The 18,112-nt window shown below is 39.7% G+C and overlaps 2 protein-coding genes across 4 annotated transcripts in view; both read right to left on the bottom strand.

Annotated features, from left to right (window-relative positions):
- The window catches only part of ZNHIT6 (zinc finger HIT-type containing 6), a 31,791-nt gene extending 16,211 nt beyond the window's left edge, over positions 1-15,580 (bottom strand). The window contains exons 1-8 of the mRNA XM_051804152.1: positions 15,464-15,580; positions 14,154-14,219; positions 13,963-14,069; positions 13,792-13,877; positions 12,447-12,550; positions 3,795-3,863; positions 2,920-3,000; positions 2,336-2,416 (exon numbers count right to left, since the gene is read on the bottom strand). Coding sequence (XP_051660112.1) covers positions 2,336-2,416; positions 2,920-3,000; positions 3,795-3,863; positions 12,447-12,550; positions 13,792-13,877; positions 13,963-14,069; positions 14,154-14,219; positions 15,464-15,537 — 668 coding nt within the window. The 5' untranslated portion in view covers positions 15,538-15,580. The remainder of the gene's footprint in view (positions 1-2,335; positions 2,417-2,919; positions 3,001-3,794; positions 3,864-12,446; positions 12,551-13,791; positions 13,878-13,962; positions 14,070-14,153; positions 14,220-15,463) is intronic.
- A 361-nt stretch (positions 15,581-15,941) lies between these two features.
- COL24A1 (collagen type XXIV alpha 1 chain) overlaps positions 15,942-18,112 on the bottom strand; it is a 124,630-nt gene continuing 122,459 nt past the window's right edge. For all 3 annotated transcript variants that reach the window (XM_051803852.1, XM_051803849.1, XM_051803840.1), the window contains one exon: positions 15,942-17,965. In XM_051803852.1, the coding sequence (XP_051659812.1) occupies positions 17,819-17,965 (147 nt within the window). In that variant the 3' untranslated portion in view covers positions 15,942-17,818. The remainder of the gene's footprint in view (positions 17,966-18,112) is intronic.

Consider the following 18,112-nt stretch of genomic DNA (forward strand, 5'->3'; position numbering starts at 1 on the left):
GACAGATGATTACTGCTGACACAGCAATCCCATAATTTCAAACAAACTTTGTTCTTTCCTTTCAGAGGAGGAATTTTCTTCCAATATGCTGTTTCCTTGACCTGTCTGCGTTGCCCCAGCTGGGCCTACTCTGCCAACTTATACAAAGAGATTCACATAATTTCCAAGTGAGGAACTGCAGTTCTCAAGTCAAAACACTCTTCTATTTTAACTTTCTACAGTTCTTCTTATACTATAAACTTTGCATTCTCTGAGTGGGATAAATACCAACTACTCCAACTTTGTTATCGACCAACCCAGCTGATTCTGGGAACACAGATGAGTCTCAAACTTAAGAATATTAAAGTTAATTTGACTTCATGAAGAATTCTCACTCAAATCTGTGAAATAATAAAGTATTATAGAGACTTCAGAAGAGGAAAATGATTAAGTAACAACAAAACTGATGAGCACAAGAAATAGTCAATATTAAACTGTCTTTTTTTCCCAAGCCTTCTACAAAACTTACAATACTCCACTTCAAAAGATCAAAAGGTGAACTTTACCTCCTATTACAAAACCAACTTTTCCTTTTTTCCTAAAAAAGGAAATGTGAAAGACTAATGCTTATATTGTCAAAGTCTCTTCAGCTCCTCACCCCACCCCACCAGCAAGTAGAATGGGGGGCACAAGAGGCTGGGAGAAGACACAGCAGGGACAGCTGATCCCAACTGGACGAAAGGGACATTCCATAACATATAAACACATAGTCCGTGTATAAACTAAAGGCAAAGCTGGAGAAGGGCTGCTACTTGGGAACTGGCTGGAACTGGGCAGTGGGTGGTGAGCAACTGCATTGGGCATCACCTGTTTTGTATATTCTAATTATTTTATCATTATTATCATCCCTTACTTTTCTGTCCTATTAAACTGTCTTTATCTCAAAACAAGAATTTTACTTTTTTTTTTTCCCCTGATTCTCTTCCCCATCCCACTGGGGATGTGAGGTGTTGAGTGCCTGTGCAGTGTTTAGCTGCCTGCTGGGCTAAACCATGACATCCAGTCAGCAGGGACCTCCTCAGACTCTCAAGACCTTTAATACATGATCAAGAGAGGCCTTGCCATAACATCCAATGGGTCTTTCAGTACTCCAGGACAAAATCCATCAGGCCCCAGGGACTTCTGAACATTCAGCTGAAACAGTTGGTACCTGACAATTTCAGTGTCCACAAATGAAAACTCATTATTCCCACACCTGTAACCCTCAGACACAGGGTACTGAGCAGCCCAAGGCATTTCATGTTTTTTCCCTGTGTGTAAGAACAATGGTTCTGTATCCTCAAATTCACTTAAAATCAAGAGGTTTCTAGCTGGCAACTCTGATGGTAAATGTTACAACCATATTTCAAATAATGATTGCAAAAAAAAAAATCAATCAAAATCATTAACAGTTTGGGCCTGAATTTCAAAGTACATTACACATTTTTAAATGTTATTGGGGAAAAAATACAGCACAAACAGGAAGCTCAGTTACAACTAAAATTCTTTTAATATACCTTTACTCTGCCCTTAGAAATAACATATCATGTTTCAGGGAAGCATATTATTTACATTTGTTACATTTGAAGACAAGAATGTACTTTAAGATGCCTAACTAGGAATCACTGGTCAACCACAATAAGCTATGATACTAAGCTGATACATATCCTTTCCAGTAACAATGACAACAGGGTGGAGTGTTCAAAATGGTATTTAAACCAGCAAAAATTATTTCCTTAAAGTTCAGGATTATTTTCTGTTCTGGAAACAAAGAAAACAATTCTGCACAAGTCTGAATTCTGGAGACAAAAGCCCACACCCAGAAATATGGTAACATGAAGAGTAATGAGCTGGTAACTTTTAGAAAAATGTATAATTTCAAATGCAGTGACTGGATTCTGATATACACAATTTTTGCTGCAGTGATTAAAAAAAACAACTCTCTTCAACTATCACTTCAACTCTCTTGGGGAGGTTAACATATCCACAGAGGAACTCCCAGAAGGGAATGGATGTCTACAATTTTTTAACACTTTAACACAAACCTATGTTCTGTTATACTGGCATGGGCTGCTGCTGAAGCAGTTCAGGTACAGGCACACTTAATAATTGCACTGAAATTTCAATGTTGACATAGTAAAGGACAAAGAAATAGCATTTTTGCTGAATAATTTTCAAGACAGCTAGTAATTACTCACTGAAGTTTAATCCATGAGATTATGTAATCTCCAATCATAATATTGAAAAGACTAAGAAATGTGTTATTTCTTTTTGTTATTTTTAATCAGTAAGCACACAAACTGAAGAACCACCTTACCTGACAGAGTTTCGGCTCCTGTTTTCTATTTTCATTAAAATTTGTACATCTGACTGAGGAGATGCTGTATAGATTTTTAATCTGAAAAGAAAAATGCAGTAAAGATGAAGAAACAGTGATATACAGTGACTTTTCTTCTTATCATCCATAAGAGATGGATATATTTTGTATGTCAACAGCCAGAAGAATGTATTTTTTTCATGAAGACAGTTTGCCACATACTAAGTATTTCCTATAAATGAGGGTTATAACTACTAGTATGTTTTTCTAATTACTCTAAAGAAAAGATTTACTGTCCCCTTGATTGAGGTTAATTATGGTTACATTTTTCAGAATTAGTTACTTTATTTGATCTTTATGCCAGGAGCCGATTTCTTAATCTTTTCCTGGTTTAAATTTGGTGGTTATACCCCAGGGTTTGTTGGTTGGTGAATGTTAGGGTGATTTTCATCACATGTACTGTTGACTGGGAACTCAGCTCTGCAAGACAAAAGTGCAGCTAATTTAAGGTATTTATTCAGAACCATTCCCTTCTTTTATTAGTGCATTAGATGAAATAGGTAGAAAAGTTATTCAATACACACCTTTGACAAACTACAGGATCCGACTCCACTGGATCAATGTACGGCTTAAGGATATCAGTGAGTGTTTTATCATCAGGCACCCTTTCACCAGAGATAAAAATCAAATATGTGAGACATGGTTCATCATGTACACAAAAATCTATTATGAGTCACTTGGAGGAACCTGTATATTTGCACGCTAGAGTGGTACAATTGAGTAGTTTATGGGAGGATCATAAATGTGTACCAGTACTGCATAGACATCGACAGCTTTATCTCCATTTCAGCACTGGAATTTCACAGCCATATACAAGGAGTATACAGATGCATCTCTAGTTTCTAACCCTGCAATAGAAACATGCTGCCTCTACAGCTCTAGAAGCAGACAAGGGCATATTTCTCACCCCCCTTCAGGCTAGGAAAAAAGGAGAAAGATTTGTCAACAAAAGTTTATTTTTCAGCCTTTTCAAAATGTGCTTGTGGGCTTTCCTACAAAGCAAACAATGCAACCATTTCACCCTATATGAAGGTCAGCTCCAGAGTGCAGGCAAGGAGGGATGGCAAATCTTGCTGAACATCTGCTCCATGAGAATAGAGTATGTTAGGTGTATGGGTATTGCTATTATGAATACACAAGCTGCTGTTTATATAGAGAAAAGGATTAACAACCAAACATTCTGACTGATTTGGAAAGCCTGCTAGCTTTCAAAGAGGAAAGGACTATACAACTTTTCAACATTTTTAAAAATTTAAATGCCCTTTTAATTAAGACTAAAATTAATTCCCGAGTTTACCTTACGTAACAGAACTAGATAACAACTGATCAAAATGTTTTGCAATTCAACTTCAGCAGATTAATTTAAACTTTATAAAAATCTGTTTTTCAAGTTCTGTACCGTTTTAAAGTGTACTCAGCATGACAGTGAGGAAATACGAGCTTCAAATGCCAGTAGAACTTGTTCTCCCTAAAAAAAAAAGAAATGCATATTCTTAGTGTTAGCTGATAACTGCTACTTGTTTTTTCTATGATAAAGCTTGGTAGCCTGTAATATGGATGTACGAGAAAATACATAGTTAAGATTTTGAATGGCTTCAAAGAATAAAAGGGACATGCAGAGAAGCTGAAGTGCCCTTTGAAAGATGCAATGCTCCCAGATCCTGCTGAATTTCAAGTCCTGTTCCTTACAAATACATCAATTAATTGATCAACAGTATTTCAAATTTTAAAAGGGAGTATATTCCACATGCCCTTTAATTTCATATCACACAGGACAGATTGCCAAACCTGTGCAGCAAAAACAGTCACAAGTCCCAGCTGCAGTCAGGTCCTCAAAAAACATAAAACAGGGGATTCAACTTTTCCCAGCAGTGATGGCCTCAACAGAAAGTCTGTCATGGCCAAGGAAGGAAGTTGCATTCTGACATAACATGTATAAGAGAATTTAGAAAGACTAAATATTTTACAGAATAAAAAGCTTTGTAAAGACAAAAAGCTCTGTAAAGCTCTTGTAACTCTTCCCTTTCCAGCTAGCATAATTAATACCTGAGAACAGAAGCTACTGAAGCATAGTTCCAGAGATCTTAAGAAAGGAAGTATTACCTAGAGGATACTTTGCTAGATCAGGAAATCTCTTCCTGCCTTTTTGCTCATCTGCAGAAATCAATATTGATCTAAGACAAAGCATTTTTCCTCTTATTGCTCTGAATTCTCCCATTCAGTACGGCGAATATAACAGTACCTTTCTCAAAGAATCCTCTAAGAGAAAACACAGTCTAAAAGGTTCATGGCCCTTTGCTCTGGATCAGAATTTTACATGGCAAACAGCAAAGATTTTGAAATCAGAGGCCAAACATCTACGTGAAGCATAGAAACGTCTAATGGTAACTCTCTCTGCCTCTTTTTTTAACTATTTTTTTCAACGCTATTTAAGACCAATGAATCATTGTATCCAGAATAATCACAGTCAATTATGCAAAGGTTCTGGTACTACAATTAAAAGTAAACACAGCGTTGTTCCAACATGTTGTGTTATTTGTTTATCAGGCAGATGAAACATTAACCAGCAGGTTCTAGCTGGCTGCAGAGACAAGTGTACGTGCATCCAGTAGCAAAACAGTAGACTTAGCTGCTAAGTTTAATTAAGTATGATATCAATTTTTAAATGCAAGCACTTGTTATGAAGTGCTCTTATCAAACAAATAATCAATCCCTTACCTAGTTATTCTTAGGAGAAAACTGAGCTTTACAGCTGAACTATACTTCCTGGAGTATAAGTAAAGTCAGAAGGTTACCAAAAAAAGAGCAAGCAGGAACCCTAGCTCCAAGAAGCTAATAATTAAGACTACAAAGAACTAATAAAGGCCAAGGTCCTCAAAGCAACATGTGCCTCAGCAGAACTGTGCATCAGGCCCTGTGCTTCTTCCCTTCTCTCTGCTCGTTTGTTGCAGCTGATAATGAGAATGTCTTCCTTAAATGAGGAGGTGAAACTAAGAGCCCATCAGATTTGAAAGAACTAAGAGGACTGTACAACCAGAGCTGAAGGATAACATAGAAAACATTCTTAATTACATAGCATGTATACCCAGAAGCTGGCACAGTATCTGGCCCCGTGAATTTTATGCCATTTTGCATGTTAGTATACTGCCTTCAACTACCAAACTGCAAAAGGTTCTGAAATAACTCAAAATTAGCGAGTGGAATTTTGGAAGTTTTTACAAGATAAGTGAAACAAGGTTTTGCAATTCTTATCTTGACAGCTAAAGGGAGCATCAACACTACCACACATGCAGAGCAAACTGGAATATCAATAGGGTTATGGAACCAGTTCAGCTCACTTGTGATTAACAAGCTTGTGATTCCTCTCAGACATGTTAATATCTGCCATTTAACATGGAATGGTATTATTTCAAAGCACTTTCCCAGGCAGACTTTAGGTAAAAGTTAGTAAGCTTTATACACAGAAACAGAGTCACCATCATTAGCTGTAGGAAACATTAATGATGGGCACATTTATTAAAATGCCTTTAAGGACTGTTAGATGAGGGTTTTGTTCTGTTAATTTAGTTATTAAAAGAATATATATTAGTGAGGCTTGCTAGCACTTTTTCATCTTCCACAATTTTTTCAAACAGGCCATATTTATCTACTCTTAAGTGACCCACCCTTACTGTGATACGGACTTTCTGTCAAATTTTTAAACCAAGACAGCCAAAGCAATGTGAGTACTGCAGATCTTCCTCTCCCAAGAGGAAACAGACAAATTGTGACACAGCTCACAGAAACATTTATGTGGTCAAGAGGGCTGTCTCTAACACAGGCACTTGAAAAAAGAAATGCTCCAGAAAAGTACTTCTAGCTATCTGTTACCTGTTGTTAGGCACACTCTTCATGTGTCAGTGAGAACGGTTGTCACAAAGCACATTCTCATTTCACATGCAAGACTGGTTCCCTGTGGGCTCACTGAGGCAGACTCAGTTCATCACTGCAGCTGTAAAATCAGCTTAAGAGGGTTCTTTTCAGACTTCCGCCCTCCCTCCCCATTCCAGGCACAATCTGGTCTATGGAACAGTTCACAGAAAGTGCTATGAATCAGGGAAGCTGAAGTGAAAAAGCTCATTCCTTGTCAAAAGTTTCACTTTGGAAAAACAAAAACGTTGGTTTTTCTTTTCAGCAAGCTAACACAAACTGCAGTTAATTACTTCATCTCTCTTCAAATGGAAGTAAATGGCAAGCAGAAATAGGCAAGACAGATTAAGAACATGGTAGAAGTAGGCAAGACAAAAAGAAGCTTAGAACTAGAACAGCCTCTTCACTGTACAGTGAAGTCTCTGCTGGGTGCCTGTTATTGAAGTGAAGCATCTTTCACCATGAGTGATCTCTGCCCAGTTATAGAACTTGATGTCAACTGTAGATGCTATCAAAGCTGCTTCACAACAAGTTCTGATTAAAGTTAGATATCCTGGCTCCAGATCTCACTGACCTAATCTTCCATTATGGCTCACTGGGGTAGTATTTCCTTCAAATACAACAGACATGCACTATGTTCATTTTCTAAATGAAAATGCGTAATTGAGTAAGTCATCTGCAGCTGAGTAACAGCTCACTCCATGAAGTCTTCCATGCTGCTCTGCTGCCATGGAACGCCACTCCACGGTTTTTTGGATACCAAGACACTGACTATAAAACTACCAAACACCAGAGATCTGGATGAGGCACAAGCACATCACTGATGTCAGTAAAAGCAGCATCACAGCCCATCCCTGCATTGCTTGGCTTCACATCCTATTCTGGCTACTTCAGGAGCATGGAAACTGATCAGAGGGAAAAAGAGGAGCCAAGTACCTCTTCCCTTGCATGAGATGCAGCTGCAAAATATGTTCAGAAATGCACAGGCTGTTTCGCAACCCCTGCTCTTCTAAAGCAAAGTAACTATCAACCTTTCAATTCTGCTAAAACTTCCAAAAACTCATTTTCTATACTCTACTGTAGTTTTCACAGAACTACATGTAAATGATTTTAAAATTTTTCACAGTAACAACGGAAAGATTTTTATTTCTGATGTTACAAAGACAGCACCAGTATATCCAACATGGCTGTTACCTCCAGCTGGCTCTCAGAACAACTGCAAAAATCCTCATCACCTTTTACAGTTATTGCAGTATCTGTGAAGATGCTCAAAGTACTGCAGGTATAGGCAGAACAGCTGCTGGGCATTAATGACAGATCTACAGAGGATTTGGACATACCTGTTAAGTGTCTTGGCAGATTTTTAGAAGTTTTTAATGTTTACACAGTTCTTAAAACATTTATATCTCATAAAACTTAACTTTCTTACTTAAGTTTCCTCTGAAAATTTCCTCCCAGTTTTGCCTAGAATGCAGTAGAAGATTTTATACATATATAACCTTTTTAAGTGTGTGTACATATGTATGCAAACTAAAACATACATTGACAACAATTTCAAATTCCTCACATCTTAAGACACCAACTGCAATTCTTGCTCTGCAGAACTACTTCACTGCCAGCTTGTCAACAATAGTGATTCACTGGTGATTTTGCTTCTATTTAGCAACTGATATTCTTAAAATATTTTAAAAACAGTATACAGGACATCTTGCATCAAACTGTGAATACCATAGTACTTGCTGTCTGTGTCATTTTGAACTCATAAAAGAGATTAAAGGGACATGAAGAAGTTTAATGACGGACCAGTTATCCTTTCATCTGACAATACTCAGTACTCTCACATATTACACTGAAGTTTAATAGAAGTACTAGGTTTTCAGTATGCATACTTTTGGATAATATTGCCTTCCTCAACTTTCTTAAGCAATGAAGATTCAGTCCAAGTAAGAGAAGAGATTCTCTTAAAAAATTAAATTAAGAGAACATGCAGAGATGTGGTGATTCCATCTCCCCTGGTCCCCTGAAACTCCGCGTTCCTAGTGCCAAATTGACTTTGCACTTCTAATAGTGGCACAAAAGAGAGGATGTCTCTGTCTTCTTGAAACTTCATCAAGCTAATTCCTGGATTTGAAATATACACAGCAAAAGTGAAATGTTTCTACTGAAAGTTTGTATGTTTCTTAGTTACAGTAAACAGCCAGACAATCAATGAAGACACTGAAGTGCACTTCCTCTGTAACACATATGGTCTTCTATCAGGGGGCCTCACAACAGCAGGGGCATTACTAACCATGTGTGCTGCAATAATCAAACATACCAGGCTTGAACTGAGAGCCCTGTGTAAATCAAAGGGACACTGTCAAGGCAGAGTAACCCAAACTGTAATAATCTTTAAAGAATAAAACTACTGTCCTCTTTACTTATGCAAATAAACAAAACTACCACCACATTCACTGTGAAAATGACACATTTCAGTTGCAAAAAACCAGAAGAAACTAATTCCCGGGTAGAGAATTCAGTTCAGTACTTGTCTTCACATGGGGATGTCCTGAAAAGCTACTGAAATACCAGAACATCCTGCTCTCTGACCACCCCAGAGTAGCATTCCTTTGCCCGAGAACTTTAGTGGATTCAAGAAAGCAAGTAAAACTATGTACTAAGTAACAACTAAATTCGAGTTCAACAGCTCCACCAGTGTAATATTAGGCCAAAACCCAGCTCAGAAATCTCCTTGTTAAATTCTCAAGATCGTCAACACTTCAAACAATTTATTTTAATTATTCCTAAGTTAAGATCAGAGTTTAGGGCTTTCAGGTGTACCTCACAAGTAGCTTCTGTAACACTAATGTTCTCTTAACTGATGCTAATCCTTGATCTCCACACTATATTTTGTTCTCACAATTAAATCAAAGGAGAGAGATAATGTAAAAGCTTCCTCCTTTTCCCACACATATCCTCTGACCAGATGCTCTCAAGCTGCAGGCATGCCTTCCACCAGGGAGGAGACTTGTAGTCCTCTTGTCCCTCTTGGCAGGCAGGAGAGGTGAAAACAGTTTTGTCTGGGAGATGCTGTGAACGGAGCAGGTAGGAAGCTGGGTGTAGATGCCTATGACAGTGCAGCCAGGAGGGAGGGTTGGAGCAGGGCAGCACAAGCTGCAGAGCTGAGGGAGCTGCACTGCTCCATTTCAGTCTCTCACTACTGCCATCATCATCTCCTGCCAGGGAACCAGGAGCCATGGAGTTGCAAGCTCCCTCCACTCTATCACCTGCTGGCTAGAGCTTCCCAGTTGCTCCTCCAGGCCTTATCCCAGCCTGGCCACAATCTCCACCCCTTTCCCAAAGGCCTCCTATCGCAGCAGGTCACTCCATCAACTCCATGGCAGAATGCATCCAGTGAGGAACTTTCAGTTCTATTGGAAAATAAGGGCACCACAGGGAAAGTAGGATGAAGCAGCACATGAAAAATAATTTATGAATAATAAGTCAGACGTACCATGAGTTCACAAACTGGACTCAGACTCTACTTTCTAATGACCTTCCATTATCTAGGTATTCAATATCACATGTTAGTCTAATCCATGTGTTGCCCAGCATTGGCACGTACGCTTTCACAACATCAAATTTAGCAAACAAACTAATGGAAACCAGGAAATGAAGAGGCTGGTTAACACATTGAAACAACACTGATCTGTCCTCCAGAGCTGGTACGGGCAAGGGATGACACAAGAATACATCTTGTACTTCCTAGTTTCAGATTACTCTCATTCCTGCCTTGTACAGCCCAACAGTTGGCTCGCAGGGAGAGCGTGAAGACGACATCAGAGAAGACTGTTCTCAGTTCTCCAAGCACATACATTGAGCAGTTTCCAACTTCCACCCTCTGGAGCAATCTTTCTATAAATCTCAACTGACAAATGGCATGAGAAGAGGTTCAAATCTACAGAAGAGGGACACACCAGACCCTGAGCTCATATAACTGACATGTGACTATTTGCACAGCTTTACCCAATTTGAATGTAATATTCAATAAAAGGTCATGGACGCCACAAAGTCACATGGGGCAGGTGTGAAATGCCTGGTTCCATTCACTGGTTTGATCAAACTTGATTCCTCCGGAACCCATTTAAGGAAAGTTAGCAGAACAGGCCAATTAAAAAAAACAAAACCAACAACCAAAAAAACACCCCCAAAAAACACAGGATAACTTTTAATCAGCATCGTTGAATTCAAACAGCCCATTGTTGCGTGAGCAACAGTAGCAGCAACAGAGAGGAAATGTACCCGTTGTGTAATATTCACTGAGCGTGTTCCATACCCTTGGACAGCCTCTACAGGAAAAAAACAGTTACTTCCTATCCTCTTCAGAACAGAGAATGTTATCATGTTCTTTCTGGTGGGATGTGAAAGCCCCAGAAAGGCAACAACAAAAGTACCCCGGACTTTATGACTGATAAAAACCAGTAAGGCATTCTCCCAGTCTGTGAAATATTTCCATACCTATTTGCCAAGAAGTCACCTTCCTTACTCCATTTTTAAATCTGCTTGTGCTAAACAACAAAAAGCACACGATACACATGAAAGCATAACCTGCTCAAAGTTTGTTCCCAGTGAAAGCTACGCTTCAGTGTGTACCCAAAAAGGCTTTCTAGAGGAAAGAAACATGGTACATGAAGGCAAATTTCTGCCAGCACAGCACTGTATCATGCTCAGGGTCATCCCAAAAATGTCAGCCCTCCCCGTATTTGTGCTCTTTCTGTTCTTCTGTCCTCTTAGCTACTGGACACAGCACCCCTGGGCTTCCTGCACTTGCTCTTAAAGACAACTCCTTACCCTGTACTTGTTAAGAGTGTTTATGTTGTTTTATCCATAACATTAAGGAAACTCAGTGAAATTCAGCTCTAAGCCAGAGATATTACAACAGCAAGAGACTAGCAAGAGGTATCTGTAAAATGTAGAGCATGCAGCCAAGGAAGAGAAAGCCAGTGCAGAGGGAGACAACCTCTGCAAGGTTTGGACTACAACCTGGTCTGTTCTGATGGGAGAGCCTCAGAGACCTATTAATTTGGGGTAGAGGGAAGAAAAAATACCTCAGATTTCCTTTTTTTACTGGTTCACCCTGGGTTTTCTCTAGCAGAACCAATAAAATATGTAATTTTAAAAGGTTACACTTCTACATCTATTTTACGCTTAATGTTCTGCTGAAAACTAATATACCTACAAAACCCATGCCCTGTACTTTTGCCCCAGAACAGCCCAAACAATACAGGTGGGTCTGTTAAAAAGTTTCCAGGTGGTTATTACTCTGTCAGAGACAGACCTCTGGTGGCCAGGCAGTGCCTGACACCTCAGAGCACACAGCTCCCAGAACATCCTGAAAACACAACTTGCCACCAAAACTGAGACCATGAAGAAAACAAGTGAAGAAGCCATCAGGGGGATTCAGCACAGCTCACTCCTGTGAGAAGCTCAGAAGGCATTTATATTTGCCCCAGTGTATCACTGAGCTGAACTCTAGACCTGATTGCTGTCACAATAAAATACTTTGGAATTTATTTTATTTTTACTGTGAAAATACCTTAAAATACCCACAGAGTGGATAAAGGGAAGAATATTTAAAGTCTCCTGAATTTAAAGTTCTTCCTGAATTCATATCTGACTGTCTGCACTTGTCTAAGCTGTGCTGTACCAAACATTCACATCATCCAGCACAGCAACTCCCATCACATTATGCAACACAGAATTGTATTGGAAGCACCTCTTCAGATTTGAAGTCAGTCTTTTCAGAGAGAAGAATTTGTGCAAGCCTTCTGCATCAATCCTCTATTATAAAACTTTGAAAAAGGATTTTCTTTTTCCAGTAACAAAATTCAAAATTAAGTAAAAGAAAAAAACACACCTACTATTACACAATGTTGGCATTTTTCAAAATAAAGCATGAATTATGTAAGCTGTTAAAGTGAGCTCAAAGAGCATAAAAAATGAAAACCTGAAGCATGAAATATTAACTCTACATAGTTTTTGTAAAAAAGAATATTCATCTAACAGATTTTAAAAGCAAGTGTATTGGTATGAACTCAAATTCTCATCATTATATGCTCAGAGAAAACAAAACATTGCTGACTGTAACCAACCAAAGACTCACATGGAATTGAATGTGGTTGAATTTTCTCTTCTTTTTGTAAATCCCACAGGCAGTGTTTTCAGCTCAATATTACACCCTCGAGCTTTGTTTCTCAAGCACTGTAACTGGCAAAAAATAAAAACACTGTTTAAAAATCTCTGAATTATATATTTAAAACCTGAAACTTAAACAATAAAAAGCTGACAGGAATTATCAGAAATTTGTGGAAAAGGCCATATTTAATATAATACTTTGAATTTAAAAAAACCCATAATGAATGAAAGAGTTAATAAAGTAAGCCTACAAACTCTCTGAAACATTTCAGGAGCAGTTTTTCTATGATTAAAAAAGAAGACACCAATAGGCTCTTCATAGTAAAAGTTCTTTAACATATCATGAAAGTTACAGGCAGCTCTCTTAGGTATAATACCACCATGTGGCTGCTTTTTGGGCTACAACCCCATTAGCAGAAGAGATACACAAGCACCATCTCAGACACAAATTCTAATTTGAAGGTAGCACTATGGGTATCATCCTACAGACATACCCAGTACCACACCCCAAAACCTGCTACCTATCTTACCATCTTCAGCCCATGTTTCCAGGACATCATGGTACCAAGCACACACACAGAGTATGATTCCAGCCTGAGGGAAAGCTGGAGTCTTCTGAATTTATTTTTGTCATCAACATGAGTTCTCTCTGAATTCAGTGCTATATTCAAAGATGTCTTCACAAGACTGGAAAACAAAATGGCCCTGATGCCTTTTTGTGACATATCAACAAGTCAAAATAGTTTGTATCAGATTTGGTTGTGGTTTTTTGTTGTTTGTTTCTTTGCGGGGTATGTTTGCTTGGTTGGTTGGTTGTTGAAAGAGCTTTCACAAAAGCTCCCTCACCCTTAGAAGGCTGGCTTTTAAGTCATAGTTGTGTAGACTTGCTCTTTGGAAAACACTAGGTGCCTTCATTTAGCATACAGGGAAGCATAAAATAATTTTTAGGCAATAAATAAACCCATTGCTTACCTTGGAATTTCGTACTTAAAAATTCAGAAACATTGTGGAGGTGGAAGAAAACATTCAGGCTTTCTTAAAACACATCTATTATCCAACAGTAACAGTGATCATGCATCAATTTTAAGAACGTACATAGTTAGCAATCTATTCTTCTAAGCAACTGGACGTAGCCATCAATACTATTATTGCATAAACCTAGAGACTTCTTTTGATGTCTGGCTCTAAAATCCAGGGCCACACCTTCGTAGGAGAGGTATCAGCTCTGAAATCTGGACTGGGACTGCCTCAGTGGAAATTCAAACGTAGTCAATCCTAACTCTAAAAGACCAAGTGGCTAATTAAAAACTTACAAGTCTTTTTGTTGCTGGACTATGCACAATACAATGTCGAGCAGCAGCATCAGCTGTCCTTCCTACATCTTCCAGGAAACGATAATCTGAAGATAAAAAGAGAACAAAGAAAAATGTAGTGCTAACCTAGTAAAATCAAAGAATTTTAAAAAGCACAAGGTGCATTCTTACCACTCAAAAGGTTCAAGTCAGTAAATTCATTTACAGAGACAAACGCTGTTTTATCCCTGACTCCGTTACAGCTCAGTGCAAGCTTATGTTTCTTTACACACAACAGACTGAAACGACAAAAGGAAAAGATAAACATGTTTAGCACATAATGGAGAAAATACCCAAAACAGTTTAATTCAGATAACAGATACCTGCACGAATATTTCATACATCGTGGACATCTGTATTTAGCTTCTTCTTTGCTACAGGTTTCACATCTGAAAGAAGCAAAAAACACGTCTTAGTAAAGCAGCAGCTTTGTGCCTGACTAGCCTAAGAAGGTGCCTGCTCAACAACCAGGCACTAGGCCATCCATGGCATTTTCAGGAAAAGCTATCTGCACCTTGAAAGAAAAAAGAGAAAATACAAATGCCCTGGATTAGAAAAGGCAGCAGACAAAACAACACAAGCTACGGGGAATATCTCCAAACACATACATATTAAAACACAGTACCTGGAAGAAAAAAAACCAACCCATGCTAACTCAGAGCTGGAACCACAGCAAGCCTTACTCTCTGTGGCCCTGTTGTATCAGTGCTTTTCTCCGTTCACACCACCTGTAACGTGCACTGTACCGTGCTGACTTATAATACTCCCAGTTTTAGGCAAATGGAAAATAAATGTCGAGGATTCACACTAAAGCCTGAACAACGCATCCCATTTTTTTCACTGAAACAGAAAGACCATGACAACATGGTCAGGCAAAAAACTTCTGGCTTCTGTTCAGTAGTGCAAACCCTGAAGTCAAGGAACCTTTCAGGCATAATATGTAAGCCTTATGAATACAGTTAACAAATATTATATCAGTAAAAAAAAATTCCCCTAGAAATATGATCTTATGCTTTTTAACTAGGCTATTGCAAGTGATGTTTCTACCATTCTTAGAAAAAAGTTCTTTATGTAGTAACTGAAATAATCGTCACTTTTCATTTATTTTAACTCTGACAAGCACGGGAGAGAAATAACCCTTCCCGCACATCAGTAAAGTTTTCTAGAATGGTACAAAGCCACCATTTTCAACGGGTGGAGGAAAAGTGTCAGCCTCAAGGCATTTCTCTCCTCCCCACCACGTGCTTGCTGCCCGCTGGCACTGGGGGTCTAATGGACAGGCTCAGCAATATCACCTCCTGACGAGCTGATGGATTCGTATACCGGCAGCACAACGTGCTATAAGAACCGGAAAAAAAGTGCTTCACACACTGCAAAGCAGAAACGGCGAATTACTCTGAGCAAGGCCTCCTTTTCCCGTTTTTGCAGTATCTCTGCAGTGCCGGCCGCACCTCAGCGGTTCAGAGAGAGCTGTGCCGGGCGCGCCCTGCGCAGCCCCTGGGAGCGGCGCTCGGGCCCTCCGCCCGCTAAGGGGAAACGAGAGGGCGCGGAGGCTGCGGGGCACAGGATCGCCGCCGTGTCGGTCCGGCGCCGCCTTTTCCCTCCGGCGGCCGCGAGGAGGGCGCTCCCCTACCTGTGCAGGGACATCTTCCCGCCGCCCGCCGCCCGCGGGGCGCTGCCCGCGCCGCCCCCGTCCCGCTCCGCCATGGCCGCGCCACCGGCACCGCGCGCGGCCCCACGGGCCGGGCGGAGCCACGGGGTACTCCCCGCGCGGCGGCGCCGCCTGGCGGCCGCTCCCGGCACCCGCTCCCTCAGAGGGACCGGGACGCGCGTCCCAGCGCCAGAGGCTTTCCCAAACACACGGGAGGCTTTCCCAAACACACGGGAGGCTTTCCGAAACACACGGGAGGCTTTCCGAAACACACGGGAGGCTTTCCGAAACACACGGGAGGCTTTCCCAAACACGCACGGCGCCGCACACCAGCGCACCGCCGAACGGGCGGTTTCGCCACGCGGTTGCGGCGCTTCCCAGCCCCGGGAACGCGGTTCACCGTTACCTGTCCGTGTCCGGCTGCTCCAGCTCGGCGTCCCATCTGTCTGCGCGGGATGAGCATTTTTGCCTCAACTACAGAAACACACATCCGAGCAGCCTTCTAAAGCTTTAAGCTCCTTGTTTTAAAAATAGATAATTTCCGAGATGTAGAACTTCCAAAAAATAGTACAGTGAGAGGAATAAAAATATACATGAAGCTGAACATTTTCCAAAAGATTATAATAATAAAAAACCACCCCAAACATTTGTCACAACATCAGCTCCAAAGCCAAACTAACAGCAAATGTCGAGTCCTAATGTCACTGTTTTGATCTTGAAAATGCAAAAAGTTAGACAGTTTCTCTAACCTTTATCATCACTCTGTGATCTTGTTTTGTCTTTGGTTTCAACAGATTTTCTCAAAGTGGTCAAAACTGATGCTTCAATACAAAATGTTAAATGGGATGTACATGCATGTTACCTTGTAAGAGCAGACACTGTCCCCCTGGTAGTATGCCATGGCATAGAGAATATGCGTTTCCCCTTGGGAAGACAAGTACTGCCACCTAACAGAAGTGCCCTTTCAGAGGATTTTCATCCTTGCTAAAAATGACCTATGCGATACGAAACAGAATAGTAAAAGACAAACAGATAGCTTGGAAGCTTATTTTATTATACTTTGGTAAGTGTGGTTTCCTGAAGATCAAGCAGACAAGTTATTCGAACACTCCCCTGCTCCCCGCTACAGTCTGGCATCACCCTGCCATGTACTCCTGAGTACGCTTTGAATTGATAATAGGTAGAGGCATATCAATATAAAGAGTGCTTTTGCTAATGGTAAAATTGTTCTTTTTTACTAAAAAAATTTGGTTGAACATTTTAGAATTAATTAAAAAAAACCAAAATGATCTGATAGCTTCGCAAAAAAATGGAATTTCTAAGAGGATGAAATGCTGTTTGTAGTTTAACAGCAGCCATCCAAAAGATATGCTGTAGTAGATTTTTTCAGAAGTTACAAAATATATACAGAATGTATCATCTGAAGATGGCTTTGGCATTAGCAATGTTAACTGAAATACAGACTCTAAAACTCAAAACTACTTTAGGTAGCTCTTCTACAAGAATTTTTACAATGGTTGTAAAGTAAACTGTTCTGAATATATGCATCATATACAATATGCTGTCCTATATACCATTTTCCAAAATAGTACACAAAAATATTTTAAACAAGAAATCCACATAAATAATGTTTTCATTGTAGTGAAGTATGTGACCGACAATTTAAAATAAGTACCTTTACAACAGAAACATATCCTGATGTAACCAGCACATACAGTCTGAAAGAAAAGGGACTCAAATAATCTCTGCTAAGGCCACAAGCACCTTGTGTTATGAAAAGCACCAAGGCAACACGGACAGGAAACACAAAAGAGGTAGTGTGCCATCTGTTCAGATGTATGTGTCCACAAAGGACTAGAATAAAACAACGTTTAAGAAAAGAAGACATATTGTACTGTACTGTGGCATGACTCACTTTTCATATATAAGCTATTGCACATTCAGGAGCATTAGCAGATATTGCTCCCTTAGGATCATATGCCTCCAGCTTTTCTCAGGATGATTTTTTTGCAGTGGTGTTAAAGAAATTGTTAAGAACACTTGACGTCCTGAAAAATCCATGTTCAGATACTCCATTCCAGGAAATTATGCAAGAAAGCACCAAGAAATTTATTTTTAAATACTTTAAGAAAATTGTTGCAGTCTTTTCTCTCTTTCTTTTATTTTTCAATGCTATTTCTCCTAAGGAGGAAGTCTTTTTCTTCCTGAGGTTCTTTAACCAACAGTATTTTAAATGATTCTTAGTTTCCTAGTCATTTTGCCTGTAATGGATCATTACTTTTGCATTCAATCTATGCAGAACCTCCATGTTGATGAAAGAAAAACAGGACAGAAACCTTAAAGGAAGCACACTGAACCACTTTCTACAAAGTGCTGCTGTCCTGGTTTGAGGTGAGGAAGTGCATTAACTTGAACCACTGGAAGCTGACTAGTGTCCTGAGTGTGAAAAAAGAACTGTGTCTTACGCCAGTTGCCATCTTCAATCTGCAACACACAGAAGAAGAATATTAGATTCATATAAAAGATGTCCTTCGAAACACAAATGAAAATTGTGCTTATAGAGAGGAAGAGTAGTGGTGCACAGAAACATTTTTTCTTCTAGTAATTCCTATAGAAACTAATTCCTATAGA

Source organism: Manacus candei, unplaced genomic scaffold (genome assembly GCF_025592945.1).
Source record: "Manacus candei isolate 608988 ecotype Guabito, Panama unplaced genomic scaffold, ASM2559294v1 h1tg000005l, whole genome shotgun sequence".
Taxonomy (NCBI): Eukaryota; Metazoa; Chordata; class Aves; order Passeriformes; family Pipridae; genus Manacus; species Manacus candei.